The following is a 20,416-nucleotide window of genomic DNA, read 5'->3' as shown; positions in this document are numbered from 1 at the left end:
TAATAAAGGGATCTGGGTGGGGCACACGTAGCATCCACTACTGACGTGGCCACAGTACTGCCTCTCTGAGTTGTAAACCAATGCTCTTTCTTGATTTGCCTACCAAAAAAAATAGTAGAGAAATAACCAAAAGTGTTAGCAGAAGTACCAACACCATCACTATTACTATTTACTGAACAACATGACATTATGTAAAAAAAAATCACTCTATCGACTATATGAACAGATGAAACAGGATGTGGGGACCATTAGATGAAAGTATCAGTGGCATATTAAATATCTGATTCAAAGAGATAAGATGATTCTCATTAGGAAGAGACGTTTTCCAACGTGCATCTTTTCTCTCCATCCATCTCTTGCCACAGCTTAATGGGCAATCCACAATCTCATTCCCCCACCCCCAGTAAGGTAACTTTCCCAATATCTCTTTCAAGGGGGCATTTAAAATGTATTTCATAGAAAAAATATGTTTTATGTAACAATTAGACATAAGGATTAAAAGACAGACTCCCGTAGAAGAAAGACAGTAACTTAATTCACACGAAGTGGTACGTTGTCAATGACAGATTAGTTCCTGACAGGTGGACAGCAGAGGAACAAAAACAGGAAAGTGGGATAAGAAGGAGAGCTAAGAAGACATAGGGTTGATTTCATTTTCACTTAGCTCTGTTTTTGTCCTATATCTCTTTCTGCATCAGGACTGCTGGAATATTTGAGAAGGACATGCTCTTGAGTTTAGTTGTGCTTAAATCCCAATGTCAAGGGTATAATAACTATATCCGAGCGAACTGTTTCTGGCCTCACAAGGCCCAGCAGGATTAAAGGTAGTTGACACCTCCTTTCTTTTCCTAAATCTAGATACATCACTTGCAGTTTGGGGTCCTCCCTTTCTCATAAAGACCATGTTTAGGTGGTTAAGAACTGCTTTGGAGCCTCCGGTGTAAGCTTCAGGACATGCGTCAGGGTTAAAGAGGAGTCTGTATTCAAGATCAAGTATTGCAAACATTTTCTGTGAAGGGCCAGATGGTAAATATTTTAGACTTTATAGGCCAGAGAGTTTCCATCACAATCATTCAACTGCACATTTTGTAACACAAAAGCAGCCATCAACAATATATAAGTGAACAAGCATGGCTATGCTCCAATAAAACTTTATCTGTGGCACCAGAATTGGAATTTTATATGACTTGCATGTACCATGAAATAATATTCTTCTTTGGATTTGTTTCCTGACCATGTAAAAAAGTAAAAAAATCTGTTGTTAGCTTGCTGACTACCAAAATAAGCAGCTGGCCAGATGTGGGCCTCAGGTAACAGTTTGCGGACCTCTGTTCTCGATCAAACAAAATTTGAAGGAGTGTATGCTCTGACAATATGAAACAAGCAGGAAGAATGTTCCCCAGAACTTAGAAATGTCTGAGTTAAATCAATTCTAGAAAAGATGTTTTCTCCTCTGAAAGGATATCCTCAATCAAATTCCAAGCTAAGATTTTCAAGTTAGTAGTCTGCTCTAATGGACACATAAGGCTCATTTGAAATTAGCAGCAATGTGAAGTATAAATAGAAAAAAACAATTTGTTCTTTTAAATGATTTAAAGTCAGTTTCTACTCTCTAGTTTACAGGATCCATTTCCAGAGAAATACTTTCCTTCCTAAACTATGCAAAGTTCACTTAAGCTCAGCCCTGGGCAAATTATCTCCCTTAAGTCAGGTTGAGACCAGTGAGTTTTTATGGAATTTTGTGCATTCAGGAGATGAATGAAGAGGGTGCATTCAGTTTTACTTGAGCTTCTTATATAAGATCTGCTTCTCCCAGGACCTGTTTCTTTTTTCTAATAAGGAACAGTTTTTCAAAGCCTTATCACCTTCCTTAGCTCAGCCTTAATAATACTGTGTCAATGTGTCTCTGATCTTTACTAATATGATCTATGTACATGATTTGAATGCTAGAAACTGATGAAATCCCAATATAAACTATACAACAGACCTCCCATAGGATATTGAGGCAGCACAAAAAAGAAGAGGCTTTTTTTTTTTTTTTTTTTTTTTTTGAGATGGAGTCTCACTCTGTCACCCAGGCTAGAGTGCAATGACTCAATCTTGGCTCACTGCAACCTCAACCTCCAGGGCTCAAACGATTCTCCTAACTCAGACTCCCAAGTAGCTGGAATTACAGGCTCATGCCACCACACCCAGCTAATTTCTGTATTTTTTGTAGACACGGGGTTTCACCATGTTGTCCAGGCTGGTCTTGAACTGCTGACCTCACGTGATGTGCCCACCTTGGCCTCTCAAAAAAGAAGGGAATCTAAGAGGAGCCAATTGTCTCAAAATACAGAAGGTTGGACAGCTCAAACCAAGACCCCCAGAATAACTGAGGGCCACCCCATTATGATGCAAGACATGTTCCAAAATGAAAACTGAAGCTCAGAGCATCGCTAACATAGACGTATAGTTTTCTAAATCTGCAGGACACTGATCAATAGGAAAATACCATTTCCAAGAGAAAAACCCAAATATGCATGAAGGCAAAAGAAATTTTTTTTTTTTTTTTTTTTGAGACAGAGTCTCACTCTATCTCCCAGACTGGAGTGCAATGGCGCCATCTCGGCTCACTGCAACCTCCACCTTCTGTGTTCAAGCGATTCTCCTGCCTCAGCCTCCTGAGTAGCTGGGATTACAGGCGCCCACCACCACACCTGGCTAATTTTTGTATTTTTAGTAGAGATAGGGTTTCACCATGTTAGCCAGGCTGGTCTCAAACTCCTGACCTCAAATGATGCACCCACCTTGGCCTCCCAAAGTGCTGGGATTACAGGCTCAAGCCACCGTGCCCGGCTGCAAAAGAAATATGACATTGTTGTCCTGCTGGTGTTTTAATAGGGACAGCACCAGTAGGGGATGCAGTGAACAAAGCGTGGCACTCGGACTGCAATGGCCTATAGATGTGGCATTGGGCTTGCCATTCCCAGGTTCTCAGAAGCAAAACTTTCTGAGGAATAGTTTAACTGACCCCATCTCTGTCATTATTCAGAACAAGCCCCTGAGCTGGAAAACCTCTTGGTGACTGAGGTTGGCTGGGATGGCCTCAGACTCAACTGGACCGCAGCTGACCAGGCCTATGAGCACTTTATCATTCAGGTGCAGGAGGCCAACAAGGTAGAGGCAGCTCAGAACCTCACCGTGCCTGGCAGCCTTCGGGCTGTCGACATCCCGGGCCTCAAGGCTGCCACGCCTTATACAGTCTCCATCTATGGGGTGATCCAGGGCTATAGAACACCAGTGCTCTCTGCTGAGGCCTCCACAGGTATCTCTTTCCTTTCTATTTATAGCTTCTGTTTTTCCCAGCAGGAAACTGCCCGTGAATAATCAGATATGACTAGCTTTGGAATAGACTTGTTCTGCCACTACTTATGTCTATGGGGTCTAATTGTGACACCAGGCCATCATATTACAGAACCCCAAGGCAACTTTTAATACTTCACTCCACATGAATGACACCCTTGGGAGTTGTACAGAGCTCAATCTGCGGGACTAAACACACAGCTTCCGTGGAGAGGGCCTTTAGCTCCATAAACAGCCTCCCTCCTGTTAAAGGACATTAAGGCACTATATATGGAAGGGAAAGAAAATCACAAAATTCTCTCATCTACTGAGGGTTAAGGCAATTCTTTAAGATTTAAAAAACAAACAAACAAAACAAGTATTTTCCTGTACTTTCCTCTCTTTGCTCCATTTCTAAAATTTAAAGAGTTGCATGATGCATGTTTATCTAAAGAAAGTCACATTTTTTCAGTAATATTATTATTCAGCTTATTCTTGTGTTAAAGATTCCCTGGACCTTGTTGTGTGATTTGATCACTAAACTAGTTCTTTGTCCTTCTCCAGGGGAAACTCCCAATTTGGGAGAGGTCGTGGTGGCCAAGGTGGGCTGGGATGCCCTCAAACTCAACTGGACTGCTCCGGAAGGGGCCTATGAGTACTTTTTCATTCAGGTGCAGGAGGCTGACACAGTAGAGGCAGCCCAGAACCTCACGGTCCCAGGAGGACTGAGGTCCACGGACCTGCCTGGGCTCAAAGCAGCCACTCATTATACCATCACCATCCGCGGGGTGACTCAGGACTTCAGCACAACCCCTCTCTCTGTTGAAGTCTTGACAGGTATTCCAGACGAATTCACTAATTCACTTCCTCCCCTTTGTCTCTGCTCGGGAGGAATCAAAGCACTTTCTTGCTTTAAACTGGGATCAGCTCCTACCACACTGGGGAAATACCAGTGAATCATCTCTGCTTCTTCCTAAATGTCACATCCCTTATTTGGCTAAGTCCTAGTTGTAGCCCAGTTCCGTGGAAAATTCCACCTACTCTTCTTTTAAAAAAGTGAGAGGTGACTTTTCTTTCAAAGTAAGTTTCAGTCACAATATCTAAAAAGTTGGAAAGCCCAACCTGTAAATGAAGAAAAAATAGCTCTGAGCTCATGAGCTCATTTTAAGAACACCAAAGGACTCCCCATAGCCCTATTTGTATGTCAAGAATAGAAATTGTGAACAATTCCTAAAACTACTTTTCATTCCCAAAAGCTGAATAGAAAAACCCTGGCTTTAGTGCCAACAATTTGAGTGTGCTCAACACCTGCTGTAAATCATGCATCTATAATCAACACTAACCAGACAACTCATCCCAACCTTAGCCAAAATGCCACCTCACCTGAATCCCAGAGTACAATTGCCTTTTTAAGTAACTCAGCAACTCTGTGTCCTTATGCAGAGGAGGTTCCAGATATGGGAAACCTCACAGTGACCGAGGTTAGCTGGGATGCTCTCAGACTGAACTGGACCACGCCAGATGGAACCTATGACCAGTTTACCATTCAGGTCCAGGAGGCTGACCAGGTGGAAGAAGCTCACAATCTCACCGTTCCTGGCAGCCTGCGTTCCGTGGAAATCGCAGGCCTCAGGGCTGGCACTCCTTACACAATCACCCTGCGCGGCGAGGTCAGGGGCCACAGCACTCAACCCCTTGCTGTAGAGGTCATCACAGGTATATGACCCTCCTCCCAGACTGGAGACATGATAGGAGCCAGCGTGTCATTGAAATAGAGAAAACTCCCCCGTGTGGCAGAATCCTACCCCAATGTTGTTGACAGACAGCATGAATCTCTAACTTAGGAAGGTCTGTGTTGGAATTCCACCTCACTAGCTAAATATTCTTGGGAATATATGTGTATGTATATATATAGATACACATATATACACACACACAAATATATACTTATATATATAGTGTGTGTGTGTGTATATATATATGTGTGTATATATATAGATATATGCTTTTTTTTTTTTTTTTTTTGAGTCAGGGTCTCATTCTTTTGCCCAGGCTAGAATGCAATGGTGTGACCATGGCTCACTGCAGCCTCGAACTCCTAGACTCAAGTGATTCTCCTGCCTCAGCCTCCACAGTACCTGGAACCACAGGTGTGAGCCACCACACTCAGCTAAGTTTTTTGTATTTTTTGTAGAGATGGAGTTTCACCGTGTTGCCCAGGCTGGTCTCAAACTCCTGGGCTCAAGCAATCTTCTCACCTTGGCCTCCCAAAGTGCTGGGATTACAGGCATGAGCCAGCGTGCCCTGCCTCTATTCTTGGGTATATTTCTTTACATCCCTGAGCCTCCATTTTGTATCTTTAAATCAGCAATGACCCCTACTTCAGGAAACTGTCATGAGCAATAAATAAGCTAATGAATGTCAGTGCTTAGTAAAGTCCCCATCATGTTGTAAATATTGAATAGCAAATAGCTAAATTTATCATACAGCAACAGAGTCATGATTTTTAAAATAGCACAAACATTAGGGCTGTGGCACAAAAATAAGATCAGAACTTTCTAGAAAAACCTTATTACTAGCCTCAGAACCACCAACTAACACTCAACTGATAGGCAGATCTCTACATAATAACCTTTAGAAATGATGCAGTTAGCTTCTGCTGAAACTATCTAGGACTCTCTCCTCAACAGATACAAAAAGCAGGGACATTTCCAAGAAAGGACAGCCACCTTTGACTTCAATGCTTTTCATTCAATTTGGGAAGGAAAAACAATTCCTCTCAATTTTCCACCAAAAATCAGCTGCTCCATCTGTGGTAAAAAACTGTGCTGTACATGAGGTTTCTAGAAATAGCCTCAAAAAGGGCTATGGGAAAAAGGGCCAACTTTTTGGTAACAGGGTTTCTGTGCTGAGCCCTAAGCCCATGCCCCACTCTACATATGCTGCCTTTTGATAATGCAATCCAAATCACCCAATTCAAAAAAATTGTTTTCCTTGCTCTTATATAACAAATAAACTTGGTGGTTGCTAGAAACTACATAAAATTCCAAAAATAAGGGGGCCAGGTTATATTCCTGTGTTTCCTGGAATATCTTCAGATCAAACAAGAGCAAAAAGGGCCTTTGAGACAGATGTGGCCTGTGTGCAAGATGCTCATGATCTTCCTCTGTAGTCCGCAAACTTTTGTTTTTAGCAGTACAACTCCTTTTGCAAATGAAATCTTCCAAGGAACCCTACTATTTGACAGATAAGTGAACAGCTGTTCTTGGTGAGCCTGGAAGTAAGAGAGGGATACCTCCACCCATGTTCTCAACACAGTTCTTCTAGAACAGCCCCAGATATATGTGGAACACAGTTTGAAAATAACCCCTCTTAAAAGCAAGAGGTTGCTCAGAGGTTGCTCAGACTCTCACAGTGCATTGAATCCTTGGATACCCAAGAGCAAGTACATATATCTTTCAACTATTTTTGGTTGAAATCCCTGCAGATATTCTCCTCCCTAACTTCTAACCCATGGCCACTTCAGCCTTCAAAACAGTGGCTGAGAGACTGCATTTAACCCTCAGAAGCATCCCACAAAACAATAGGTTTTTCCATATCCTAAATCCAAACTTTCTAAATCACCAATAACAACTACGTTAAATTTCCTTTCTACATTGTAGAAGCAGTAATAGTGGGTTCTGTTCTGCACCATTTACTGAGAAAAATCTCCTTTCTTTTAATTAAAAGTAGGCACACTCATTTCACACAAACAGCTTTGCTCTGTGATACAGCCGTTCTTCATTTAGACATAAAGTACGAGCAGAAAAAGGTGGAAGAAGAAACAAGCTGAGAACCCAGTACACAACTTTTGATCCCTGAAAGCTGATAAAAGACCAAAGAAAAAACATTATACTTGTTCACACCTGAGACAGCATACACTTTATCAACCCAGGCAGGTAGCCAGTGGCTAGTGATGAGATAATCTTTCTAGTTATAAATAATGAAATAAAGCAGGGATTTCTCCCTGACATGAGTAAGAAATTCCAAGGGAAAACACTTGAACAATGATTTATTTATTAAGCTGACACTTATCGGGCACTCGCCATGATCAGGTATGATACTAAGAAGTTGATAAATATTACCATTTAATCATCATGCAATCCCATGAAATAGTACCATCAACTCCATTTAAAGGTAAAGAGAGGGTGGCTCAGAGAGAAGCTGAGTGACATGCCCAAGATTATGCAGCTAGCAAATGCTAGTATTGGGATTCTAATTAAGGACTACTTGCCTCCAAATTCTGCACTTGTAACCATTGCCATGTCTCTTACCCTAACCCACAATCCTACTTTTCCATGTGAATTTCAGCTGCTAGCAATACATGCTCCCGGTGGGTTGTGCATTGGTGCAGATGTCTTTGCCATCTCAAGGATAAACCATGCAGATATTTCCCTTTCTGACCATTTTCAACTCCTGAAGACAACTGTGGCCAGAGAACCACAGTTCAAATTGCAAATGCTCAGAGACCAAGAATTTTTTTAAAAATTATCTTTCCCCTTTCTCTCTTTCCTAGAGTTGGGCTGTGGGATGTTTGGTTTCCTCATTTTTGGTTTATAGAACTGACAAATACTTTTCTATCCTTCTTCAGAGGAGCTCCCACAGCTGGGAGATTTAGTGGTATCTGAGGTTGGCTGGGATGGCCTCAGACTCAACTGGACCGCAGCTGACAATGCCTATGAGCACTTTGTCATTCAGGTGCAGGAGGTCAACAAAGTGGAGGCAGCCCAGAACCTCACGTTGCCTGGCAGCCTCAGGGCTGTGGACATCCCGGGCCTCGAGGCTGCCACGCCTTATAGAGTCTCCATCTATGGGGTGATCCGGGGCTATAGAACACCAGTACTCTCTGCTGAGGCCTCCACAGGTACTTCCTCTCCCTGTCAATGCTTTCTCCCCAAGGTTCTTTGCTTCCTTTTCAAGAGATCATGCGCGGAGTCAGCATCTCACCATAACTGAATCCTTTTCATGTGCCTTTCAGTGGCCGGCTGTGCATGCTCAGAGACCTCCCTGTGGGCTATGCTTTTGTCCTCATGCCTTTGCCATGTGGATGGTGAATGATGCAGGTGTTGCCCTTTCTGATCTCCAGCCCCCCAGCCTTTCATACTTTACCTGGCTGATTCTACATCTTTTTTGAATGATGAATTTTTGTTTCAGGAATCAGCCTGATGGTTTTAATTCACTTCTCCAGTGCTTGGAGGTAACTAAAAGCCTCCCTCCCTATATATGAGTTCTGGTGGAACACAGATTACTTACTTTAGAGAGTCTTTTGCTAGTTGGAAATGGTGCTTTTCTATCTGTAAATCCCTCAAGGATATGGGTACTGTGGTTCTTGCATTTAAGAAATGTTTCTTTAAAATGCACCCAGTATAATAAGAGAACTGAATTACCCTCCTCTGGGCAATTCTCTCAGATACTGAGTCATTGTTAGAATATCAAATTAGCAAATAGCTAGACCAGAAGGAAAAAAAAAGAAATTACACAATTATGACTAGAGACTGTACCAAAGAGAAAGCCATTCATTAGCACAAGTACACACAGCAGCTTTTGGAACAAGGAATGTCCTGGGCTATGAATGTCAAAGAACTGATACCCTTTTTGCTCTTTTAATCAAGAGTTTCTCTCTGGAGTGTTGGCCTTTGGATGGCAAACTCCCAGCCCCAGACCGAGGAGGGTGCATTATAGTTTACTCGTCACTCTACCCCTGTTACAAGACTTCAGTGTTTCCCGGGAGCCTGCTAAAGTCAGCAGCCTTCCTCTGGCACAGTTTTCCATTGCTCATCTTCATTATGTGCCTCCATGGGTTTGAGGCTCAGTAGAGACTATTGCTTCCTTTTGCATATGACTGCCCCCCTTTTTAAATAATTATTGCAACTAAACTTTAATGCATACCTGTACATCCCAGTTGAATCTAGCAAGAGCATAGCTCTGCATTTTAACCTCAGTCATTTCACTAATTTTCACTGAGATAAAAAAACGTAAAGCACAGGCAACCACTGCCAGGACAGTGACCCTGAAATGCCTAGAATTTGCAGCCAAGGCTACTCTGAAGGCACCCAGACCTCCTTTTTCTGAGACCCATAAACCATCCCTTCCCAGAAGGCAAAGTAATCACCCACCACTTCTGATCTTTTCTGCAGATCTTGTGGCTTGGGTGTCCTCAGTATTTTTATGTGTGTGTGTTTTTCTTCTTAACAATAGCAACATTCTTGTTGCTGATGAATTGGCCTATGGGCAGGAAGTTCCATAATCCCATCTGATCTGTATCTCAACAAATCTATTAGAAGGATCTCAGAGACCAGGAGCCTTCTTTCTTGCTAAAGAGACAGTACTAGCTTTTCAAACCCTGCTCCTACCTGCCCTCTGCATGTTTTATTCTTATGGTTGGGGAAAGCACTGGCAGGACCATCTTCAAGACAAAATGTTATTTCTTCGCTGAAAGGGATGGCCTAAACTGCCTTGTCTTGGCTTAGCCCTTTTTGTTGGCAATGCAATACTAGCCTTTTTGGCCCGCATAGCAGCAGTTAAGAGAGGACAAGCTATTTTAACAGAATATGAGAATGGCTGGCTGATCCTTCTCTAAAGTATGAAAAAAATACCAAGAATTACACTGAGAAATTGGTAATTACGATTAAGTCACAAAATCAGAAGCCTCAAGTTACCACCTTGGGAGGGTAATGGCATCAGAATTATTTAGCCCTCATTTGAATAGATGGGAGCTCCTTCAAAGCAAAGAATGTCTGTGGAAGGCATCCAAGTAATCTTGGTTTCCTTAATGCAATTCAAGAGACTGGAAGTTGCCAGGACTCATATCTTTTGACCAGTGGCCAGCAACCCTGAGGTAGGGCTCCCAGAGGCGTGTGTGGTTAAGATGCAACAGTTCCTGATAAGATCATTCAGCACATCTTCTTGGCCAGGGCCTGATTATATGTGGCAACTGCATGTAGAGAAATCTAATTGCCATACCTTCATTTTTCTAATTTTTCTTTTAACAAAACTGCTTTTTCTCTCCCTTTGGCACTAATTGGTAACACTGCTTCCTTCCATCATAGCCCTGAACTATCAGATATCTCTACCCAGCAATGGTTCCATTAACAACCTCAATCTTAAAACACAGCCAAATAATTAACTCAAATTTATTTGTTTCTTCTCCCCCACCCCTTCCTTTTATAGCCAAAGAACCTGAAATTGGAAATTTAAATGTTTCTGACATAACTCCTGAGAGCTTCAATCTCTCCTGGACAGCTACCGATGGGATCTTCGAGACCTTTACCATTGAAATTATTGATTCCAATAGGTTGCGGGAGACTGTGGAATATAATATCTCTGGTGCTGAACGAACTGCCCATATCTCAGGGCTACCCCCTAGTACTGATTTTATTGTCTACCTCTCTGGACTTGCTCCCAGCATCCGGACCAAAACCATCAGTGCCACAGCCACGACAGGTACATGTGCATTCTCCCATTTCTAACACACTGTCTCCACGGTCTTCTTTGCAGGGTGAAGCCTCTCCTTCTCCTCTCACATTGATGTACAAGCCACAGGGCACTAACTCTTCCATGGTGCTAGGCTGGAGTGCTGTTTAACATAACTCTTTTCCAACAGCAGCCCAAATAATGGATTGCCATAAAGCCATGTGCCTGATTTATCACTGACCAGTATGTTTACAGCATAAAATGTAGTTCAGTCTAGTTTGCCATATGGAACCTAGAGGAAAGAATTCTAACCTCTCATAACTAAAAAGCTATATAACAAGAGCTGTTCTTAATTTTGAAAGATGTCTACCTCAGTCAAAGAGGTCTTATAAATTTTATTTTGTATTATCTTAGTGTCTTTGTCTTCCTAGTCTCTTGGACCTTGCAATACCAAAATATCCCAGTGATTTAATAATCATGTTGATGGTGTTGGGTATTTTTTTTCCAACTGGGAAAGTAAAGAGAAACAGCAAAGATTACTTATCAGATGAGTGCAGGAGGCAGCCATGCCATTCAGACCACCCCAGTTCCAACACCACCTCTAGAAGACCAGACCATGCTGTCTTGCCCTCAGAATAGTGAATGATAAATGGCAAAAATAAAAGTAGAATAGTTGTGTTCAAACAAGGGACTTAGTTTAAAAAACAAAAGAATAAACTGCTCTCATTTTAAATTTGTGGTGTCTGTGAGATGTGCACTAAGTCAGATGCTCTTTGCCATGCAGTAAAAGAGAACCCTATGTGAATTTAGAAAGGGGAGCCCCATACATTCAAAATAGCATTCTTAGTGCAATTTAGACAGTGCCTTCTCTTTGAGAGGTAAATGAAGAAATCACAAACTAGAAAAAAGAAACAATATCTACAGAACAAACACAGGAGAAATGAAGAAATCACAAACTAGAAAAAAATAAACATTAGCTACAGAACAAACACAGGATAATTTTTCCTTATAGTTTACAAAAAGAGGACTCATAGTCTGGGAAATCCAAGAAAAGGGCTGACATCGTAGCATCAAAATTGCCTGTCATTTAGGTCACCCATGGTTGAGAGAGGGTCTGTCCTCATTCTACATGAGGCTACAAATTGTCATCAGGGTGATCCACAGATAAGGCAGCGAGCCAACATTATCCAGTTCCTATCTCAGCCAGGTTCAAGTACAAAAAAACTTAGAGGAGAAAATTAGGCAAACATATATGTTTGTTTCTCATGGCTCAAACTGATTTTCAACAAGGGACAAATTATTTTACCATTAACAAAGGGTAAAGTCTAAAACTTTATGGATTTAGTCTTATGTGTTTTGATTTTGACTGTATAATGGTGTTTTAAATTGACACACTTTTTTTCTTTTTTTTCTTGCTTTAGTAGCCGAACCTCTTCTTAGCCACCTTACTGTCTCAAACATGACCTGGGGCAGTGCGTTCATCTCGTGGGAAGCTCAGGAGTCTGCCTTTGATAGCTTTCTTATAGAAGTTAGTAATTCCGATCACCCCCATGAGACCATGGTGCTCTCTGTGCCTGGAGTGTCTCGCAGCTCTGTCATCACCAACCTCAAAGCTTCTTCTAATTACACTGCCCACCTTCATGGGCTGATTGGCGGGCAGCGTGCTCAGACCCTGATGGTCCAAGCAACCACAGGTATTTCCTATTATGGCTTCTTCACTCTTCATTGAATTTCCTCTGAATAGCTTTCCAAAAATCACCCGCTACCCACTTTTCACCCTCCTAGTTGCTCCCAATCCTTCTCAAATTTGATAGAGTCATCCAAATCAAAGCTTTAAAGCTTTAAAATAACTCTCACCCCAAATTAAAGAATTTCAGCGTCAAACCTCTTTTTCCTAAATATCCATTCACATCTGGAGTTGTTCTGTGTGTTTGTATAAAGTTAACCTGACTTGCTTTGGTTGAATTTCTAAATCATCCTTTCATCTGATCTTGAATAATCTTTTTTCAATCCCACCCATTATCATCTGCCTGTGGTCGTTCTAATCAAAGTTTGCCTATGTCATGTTCAAAGAGGTATGTGCATGCCATTTCTGGTGCCTTGGTCAGAAAGATCTACACTCTCTTTCTCTCTAGCAGGATTTTAAAAAATAAGGGTGCCCTGAGCATGCTGAGAATAGACTCTGAATCACAACCCAAGAACTGCATGAGAGGACCCAGTAGTCTTATCTTGTTCTCGAGATTTTTGTCTGAAGACTACTCTTTTTTGACATGTACTTTGTCAAGCATGTTTTGTCACCCACTGATAGCTGTCACAAAGTCTCAGGCTCTTCTTGCAAGCCACCATCTTGTCCAAATCTTGGTGCATGTGGTAAATATTCAGAGCATTAAATTTTGAAAATGTTTCTTTTTCCTAGAAGCAGCTAGCATGTCAATGAGTCATTTCAGAAGGTTAAAAGTGGTGGGAGAAAAATGCCCCTCGTTTTGCATGGAACATTGACCATACCCTAACTACCACTATCTTTCTCTGTTTTTTCTTACATCTCATTTCTCAGCTTGGTTGCACCCTTTGAGAGGCAGCTGGAGATAAAGCTGACCTCAAGAACCTGAGTCTTATTCTGCATGGTGAATCTGTTGGCATTGACAGTCTGTCTGGTAGCATGAGAAGAATTCCAGCATGCATCCTTAATTTGGGAGATTGTTTCTACAGCAAAATATAGGAAAATAACAGAGTTCCACTTGGAACATTTTAATCTTTTGTGTGGTTGAGGGAATTTGTCAAGGCTATAGCTGCAAATGATTGCATTGTTACCTTCTGAAACTAATTGATAAGGAGGAAATCCCATGTCAATGCTAATGGCTATATTCTGCTTCTGAACCAAATCCTTTTTGTTCTTAGAGATTTTATGACATCGAGTTATGCTGTACAATTGTGCAGTTAAAGTTTATCCACATGAGCCCCTTCTTTCCTCCAAACTTTGGAGCTGAAGCAAAATACCTCCCAAGTCCTTGGAAGAAATATTGTGCCTCTTCCCAACCCTAAATCCTGATCTTAATATCTGAATTCTCCAGTACTGTTGCCTCTCTCTAAAATACAGTCTGGGCCACACTTACTTTAAAATTAGTTTTATTTGATAAATGAGCATTTAGGAGGCCAGCGCCATAAACATCTAGCCATATAGGCCCGTTAACATTAAATGAGTTGCTCTCAAAACTGAATGTCTAGACTTTAACAGAAAAGAGATACTTAACCGCAGGAAACCATCTATCTGTCCAAATTATCCAATAAGTGAGTTTCCTAAGCAGAAAATTCAATGCCTAACTTCAAGTTTTTCTTTCACCTTTGCATTCACTGGGAATTTTTAGTGGAAGCCATCTTCACCTTTACGGTATTAAATGGTGAAATATAGATTTTCCTACAATGCATATTAAGTACTGTAAAAATTTCTCTTGTATGGATATTAGCCTTTAATTTGTTCAACCAGTAGATACTAAAAAAGAATACTAAATGAGGAAACTCCAAAGAAGCATTTTCTAAAGCATGTTCAATGGAACACCAGCTCCTTGAGATGTTCAAAGGATATTCCTCAGATAGGGTACACATTGATCAATAAGTTTATGAAATTATGGGCTAAACAAAATTAAATAGGTTTATTGACAGAACTCGCCTGTCAGAGCCTTTAAAATGCAAACCCACCTTGTGAATCTCTATGGTAAGACATAATTTTCAGTGTTTACCATGCATACTTAATCATAAAGCTGTCTTTTCTTGGAACATCTTACAGGGCTTGTGTCCCCAGTAAAAACTTTAGAAAATTTAGCCTTAATACCCTTCACATTATTCCAATCTACCACTCTAATGGCTTGTCTACTCTTCTTCATACATGAATAGCAAATGGTGGTGTCTATGCTTTAAAAGAACACAGATCTAAAAAATAAAAATAAAAATAAAGAACACAATCTACACCTGCAGAGAAAGCAATATATTTTCTATCATCATATTCAATGCAGGTGTAGACACAGCCTAATATACTGTCTCTTCTGCATGTATTTGGAGATATCGATGCTTTCATGTTCTATGGCTACAATCTGGAAAAATCCACTGCTTCCTCTAATAATGTCTCTCTCTTTCTCTCTGCCCGTATTCCTTCTTCAGAACCAGAGCCACAGTTGGGCACGCTAATCCTTAGCAATATTACTCCAAACAGCTTCAACATGTCATGGACCACTCAAGCTGGGCTTTTTGCAAAGATTGTGATCAATGTGAGTGATGCTCACTCACTGCATGAGTCCCAGCAATTCACAGTCTCAGGAGATGCAAAGCAAGCTCACATCACAGGCTTGGTGGAGAACACTGGCTATGGCGTCAGTGTGGCAGGGACCACCTTGGCTGGGCATCCCACCAGACCCCTCACTGCCTTTGTCGTTACAGGTACTCAATCAGAGGTTCTCACTTGTCTAACGCAGAGAGAAAAGGAGATAAGTCATCTTAAAGGAAAATTCAACAAAAATACAATCTTCACTCCAAATGTATACTCTCTTATTTTTAATTGACAAATAGTAATTGTATATATTTATGGAGAATAGTGTGTTGTTTTGATATACATATACATTGTGGATTGGTTGAATCAACCTAATTAACATACCAATCCCCTCACCTCCTTATTTATTTATTTATTTATTGTGCTGTGAGAACATTTAAAATCTACTCTTTTAGGAATTTTGAAGTATTCAATATGTTATTATTAACTATGGCCAGTCACCATTCTGTGCAGTAGATCACTAAAACTTATTCCTTCTGTCTAACTGAACTTTGTACTCCTTGACCAACATCTCCCCTTTCTTCATCTCCCCAACCCCAGTCACTGGTAACCACCATTATTCTCTGTGCTTCTATGTGTTCAGCTTTCTTAGATTACACAAATGAGATCATGCAGTATTTGTCTTTCTGTGCCTGGATTATTTCACTCTGTACAATGTCTTCCGGGTTCATCCATGTTGTTGAAAGTCACAGAATTTTCCTCTTTTTTAAGGCTATAAAGTATTCCATTATATATATGTGTGTATATATATGTATATATACACACATATGGAGTGTATATATTTATATATAAATATGATCTGTCTATCTATCTATACACCACATTTTCTTTATCCATTCATCCATTGACAGACACAGGTTACAATACATTACTCATGATAGCCAAGATAATATATGTAAACTTCTAAGTAAAGAGAAAGCAGATACTATTATAAAGGAGAGGACTTTCACAGCTGCTCTTAAGAAGTGGAGACAACGTTCTCAAGAGTTGTATAAAGCTTTTAGGGTTTTTTGTGCCCAGTTTTATTGGCTGTTTTATCCCCATTTTAGAGATTCTGCCTAAAAAGTGACTCCTAAGTTAGTAAAGGCCTAAGATCGAAATTCTGTTCATAAATCATGCTAGGTAAGGCAGTTCATATATGTGCCAAAAGTATAACCATCTTTTTCTTTAAAAAATAATTATTCTTAAAACTGACAATACAATAGATTGATGAAGGTTCAACCTCAGATGGCAGATAAATTTCAAGTTTAATAAAGCCCTACCCATTCACTCAACTTGACTTCTTGAACATTTGCCAATGTTCAATTTGGCAAATGCTGCCAAATGGTGGCAGCAAAAACTTCAATGGCAAAGGCTGCACATGGTGTCAGTTTACTAAATTCTAGCCCAAAAAGCCTCAGAAAATATTTAGAAGTCTCTTCCTTTTCATTAGTGATAATTTTCAGAAGACGGACTTTGCCATCGGATTTTCACATTAAACCAGGTCTCCCCCAGGGTCTAAATTGCCATCACTAAGACATGTCAATTAGTACAATTAAATATTTAATTATAGGCAGCATGGTGTCCTGGAAGAGTGAGGATTTTGAGATCAAGCTTGTGTGGTTTCTAAACCTCTCCCACAGCTTTTTAGCTACATAATTTTAGCAAGTTCTTAACTTGTTTGAACCCTAATTTCCTTATGCATGGAGAGAGGATACCACAGGCACTTCTGAGAGCCTTGTCTCATAGATTAAATAGAGTTGGTGAAATTTAACTGCCTAGCATCCAGTAGGAATTTTATAGATGCTAGGTTCTTTTTGCTGTCTCCCAACATTATTAGGAAAGTGGCTTTCTTAAAAATAACCAATAAGCCTAGATAGAACAATAGACCCATGCAATCATGAACTCCCTCTCCTTTTTAAGAGAACTTTGGATGTGTTTTAATGTAAGATTAAAAAATGAGTATTTTTTCCTATCCAGTTACCTAATGTGAATTAAATCATTCAGATGAGTCTTCAAATGCAGAACATGGTAATTTCTTAAGGGACTGAGACAAGGAGAAATGAGATGAGATTCTCACTCCTCAGGAGGGGAGAAATGGCCACAGATCCCATCAGGCCATTGCTTGTAGCGGCTTGCAGGACCTCCCACATAACAGAAGAAAAGGAAGCTGAGAGACCCAGTCTTGGGAATCCTAGATCCAGTTACAGCATTGTCTCAGCTAATCCATGATGTGAAAAGATTGCATTTTAAAAGAAGCATATTAAAAAGAAAAAAACAAAACAGGAGGGACTCTTAAATAACAAGCTTTGATTGCCTAATTAGCCTGAATGCCCTCACTTTCATTGGAATTCACTGCTTTGATGGTGTGGAGGTGCAAAGAGGCCAGCTATCAAAGAGAGACGCCACTTATCTAAACAAAATCCAGGAACAGAATTCGAGACCTTTGTCTCTCAGACGAAGATTGTTTGCACAGTATAAGAGATTTCATCCTCGCTTTTGATAGAATTACGATTCTTGGGAAATCTTTACATGGAAAAAATGCCTCAGAATAAACACCAGGTGTTTCAAAATAACTACAGGAAGTCAAAGCCACAGCAAAATTTAAATCTCTATTTACAAAATTAAGGTATTCATTCCCTTATTCATTCAGTCACCAAACACTTCTTTTTAAAACATTTTTCTTTATGTCTCATGGATTAGACCCTAGGCATTAGTGAATTAATGGAAGAGCATTTATCTCTTTGAAAGTTTCCATTTAGCTGTAATGGAAAAGAAGTGTCTAAACTAGATGCAGCTAATTTGAAATTCCTGTCTCCTTTTTTTCTTCTGATTTAAAAAAAAATGCATTTACCAGTACTGTCAGAAAAAAAAAAAAGAAAAAAGAAAAAACACCTAGAAAAGAGATGCTGAACCTTCTCCACTAATCCTCCTTATCCCTCAGGATTGCCATCACTGATTGGAGTTGGCTTTGGGTATGGAAAGAACATAGAACTTGGAGTCAGAAGACCTGGTTGTATCTCAGCTTAGGCACCTAGCAGATGTATGACCTAAGATAAGTCATTAACTTCTCTGGTTTTTTAGATGTGATCGGGGTTGGAAGGCAGGTAGCAATATCTACCTTACTGTATCATTTGAAAGACTAACTAGGATAACAATGTGAAGCTTTGTCAGTTGGAAAGTATCAATGGAAACTTAGCCAACATAAGCTCACTCCTTTTGGATATCCCAATGTGTGAAAAGGCCCTTTAGCACCTGAGAAATCAGAATGCCTGGGACATACATGTTTGGTGAACGAATGAAGGAAGGAGAGATGATGACAGAATTTACTAAGACCCAGATGTGTTCTTGTTTTCTAACTTTATCCAGGAAAATAAACAGCAAAAGATTTAGCAAATCTTATAATTTCTTAGTGGGTTATAACCGTGAGCTATTAATTTTGACACAAAAAAACTTACCTCCTCCCTTTATTTCAGCTTGTGAGGATATGTCACTAATTGACTTCATTAATTTGATTCAAACTGTGCACTAGAAGTGGGATAGAAACACATGAAGTATACCAGAAAGAAATTATACTTGAAAAAAAAAACAGAGCTGAAGGCAGTGGGAAGTAGACAATGGGATCCAAACTCAACAAAACGCATCCTATTTGTATAGAGAACTACATGGCCTTTGGAGTCAAACCTGACTAAAATCTTCGCTCTATCTCGTCTTACAAGCTTGTAATTTTAGCCAAGTCAATCAACTTCTTTGAAACTCAGTTTGCTCACATGTAAAATGAGAATAATACCTACCTCATGGGCTATTAAGAGAATTGCACAAGATAACACTATCTGGCACCCAATGAGTTCTTACTGAATTTTCATTTTCTAAGCATATAACACAAATTGAATGATGGACTTGGGTATCTATTGGTGTTCTTGGAAACGTGTGCTATCCTGACAGAGTCAGTGCTGCTAACCTGAGTTATTTTCACTCCTCCCTTCTTTCAGAGGCCCTGCCCCTTCTGGAAAACCTAACCATTTCCGACATTAATCCCTACGGGTTCACAGTTTCCTGGATGGCATCGGAGAATGCCTTTGACAGCTTTCTAGTAACGGTGGTGGATTCTGGGAAGCTGCTGGACCCCCAGGAATTCACACTTTCAGGAACCCAGAGGAAGCTGGAGCTTAGAGGCCTCATAACTGGCATTGGCTATGAGGTTATGGTCTCTGGCTTCACCCAAGGGCACCAAACCAAGCCCTTGAGGGCTGAGATTGTTACAGGTATTTCAAATCAAGTGAGCCATTTGTTCCTCTTCCTGGTCGCCTTCTGTGTAATCTGTCTACCGGATCGCCATGACTTTAACATCTTTGTTCACATTTCCTACTTAATCCATAAATGTGGTCTACTGTTTCACCTTCTCCCCACACTCCCTCTTGTCATATGTACCTAATGAACACTCCCCACTCCCACCCCAGAAATGAGAAGGTCGAAATATTTCTGCTTTGTATTCAAAATCCTTTAGACCTTGTCTTGTCCATAGCTCTTGTGTGCTTATCTCATATCATCTTCCCTTGTGATCAACCTGGCTGGTCCCCAGCTACATTTCAGCCTTCTCAAAAGAAATATACCAATGAGTATATTTCCAAAACGTATTTAAAACCTTCGCCATCTCAAAATCTCAACCATGATCTTAACAAACTTACCCAGTGAGCTCGTCATTGGAAAACCAAATGTGAACTTATTTTATCGGTAATCACTAATATCAGAGAGACTCTGCAACACGGACTAAATCCATAATTTTCTCAAGACTAATGACTCCTACAGAAATTAACAACTGAATAGTCAAACATCTGTGTTTCCCAAAGTCTTTCTAGAGATTACTAGCTCCACAGAATGTTCAAAGTTCCTACTCGGTGAGGAAATTCCACATTCAAATAAGTTTGGAAAGACTGAGTTAAACAAAGTTAAAGAGGATCTTTAACTGCAAGGCTTTTCAGAACACCCTAATGTGCATCATCTCCAAGAAGTACCTATCCAGGCAGTATTTTCCAAACTTATTTGACAAAGGATACTTTTTAAGGAAGAGGATAAAACAGGAATAGTTCGCTCTGAGCACACTTTGGGAAACTCAGCTCTAAATCTACATTGACATTGAGTTTTGTCTAGTTAAGGCAATACAAGATGAAACCCTGGGTCCACAGTATGTGTAGCACAAAAGGTTCCAACCTCAGTTCTACCATCTGAACATTTATCTAATAGTTAATAAAATAACAAGAAAGAATGCAAAAAAAAAAAAAAAGTCAAGGGTAGGAGCCTTCTTTAGTGAAACAGCACTAAGAACAAAGCAAAAAGACC

The 20,416-nt window shown here is 40.3% G+C and overlaps 1 protein-coding gene across 8 annotated transcripts in view; it reads left to right on the top strand.

The window, feature by feature from the left end:
• Window positions 1-20,416, top strand: part of TNC (tenascin C) — a 97,783-nt gene that overhangs the window by 50,630 nt on the left and 26,737 nt on the right. Inside the window, exons 11-18 of one of the 8 annotated variants that reach the window (XM_009244790.4) lie at window positions 3,035-3,307; window positions 3,889-4,161; window positions 4,768-5,040; window positions 7,955-8,227; window positions 10,534-10,806; window positions 12,198-12,470; window positions 14,932-15,207; window positions 19,069-19,341. In XM_009244790.4, coding sequence (XP_009243065.4) covers window positions 3,035-3,307; window positions 3,889-4,161; window positions 4,768-5,040; window positions 7,955-8,227; window positions 10,534-10,806; window positions 12,198-12,470; window positions 14,932-15,207; window positions 19,069-19,341 — 2,187 coding nt within the window. The remainder of the gene's footprint in view (window positions 1-3,034; window positions 3,308-3,888; window positions 4,162-4,767; window positions 5,041-7,954; window positions 8,228-10,533; window positions 10,807-12,197; window positions 12,471-14,931; window positions 15,208-19,068; window positions 19,342-20,416) is intronic. The other 7 variants (XM_009244791.4, XM_009244792.4, XM_063714398.1 and 4 more) reach the window with 7 other exon arrangements.

This window comes from Pongo abelii, chromosome 13 (assembly GCF_028885655.2).
Source record: "Pongo abelii isolate AG06213 chromosome 13, NHGRI_mPonAbe1-v2.0_pri, whole genome shotgun sequence".
Lineage (NCBI taxonomy): Eukaryota > Metazoa > Chordata > Mammalia > Primates > Hominidae > Pongo > Pongo abelii.
Note: the sequence above shows the minus strand (reverse complement) of the source record. Positions and strands in the feature narration are given on the sequence as shown.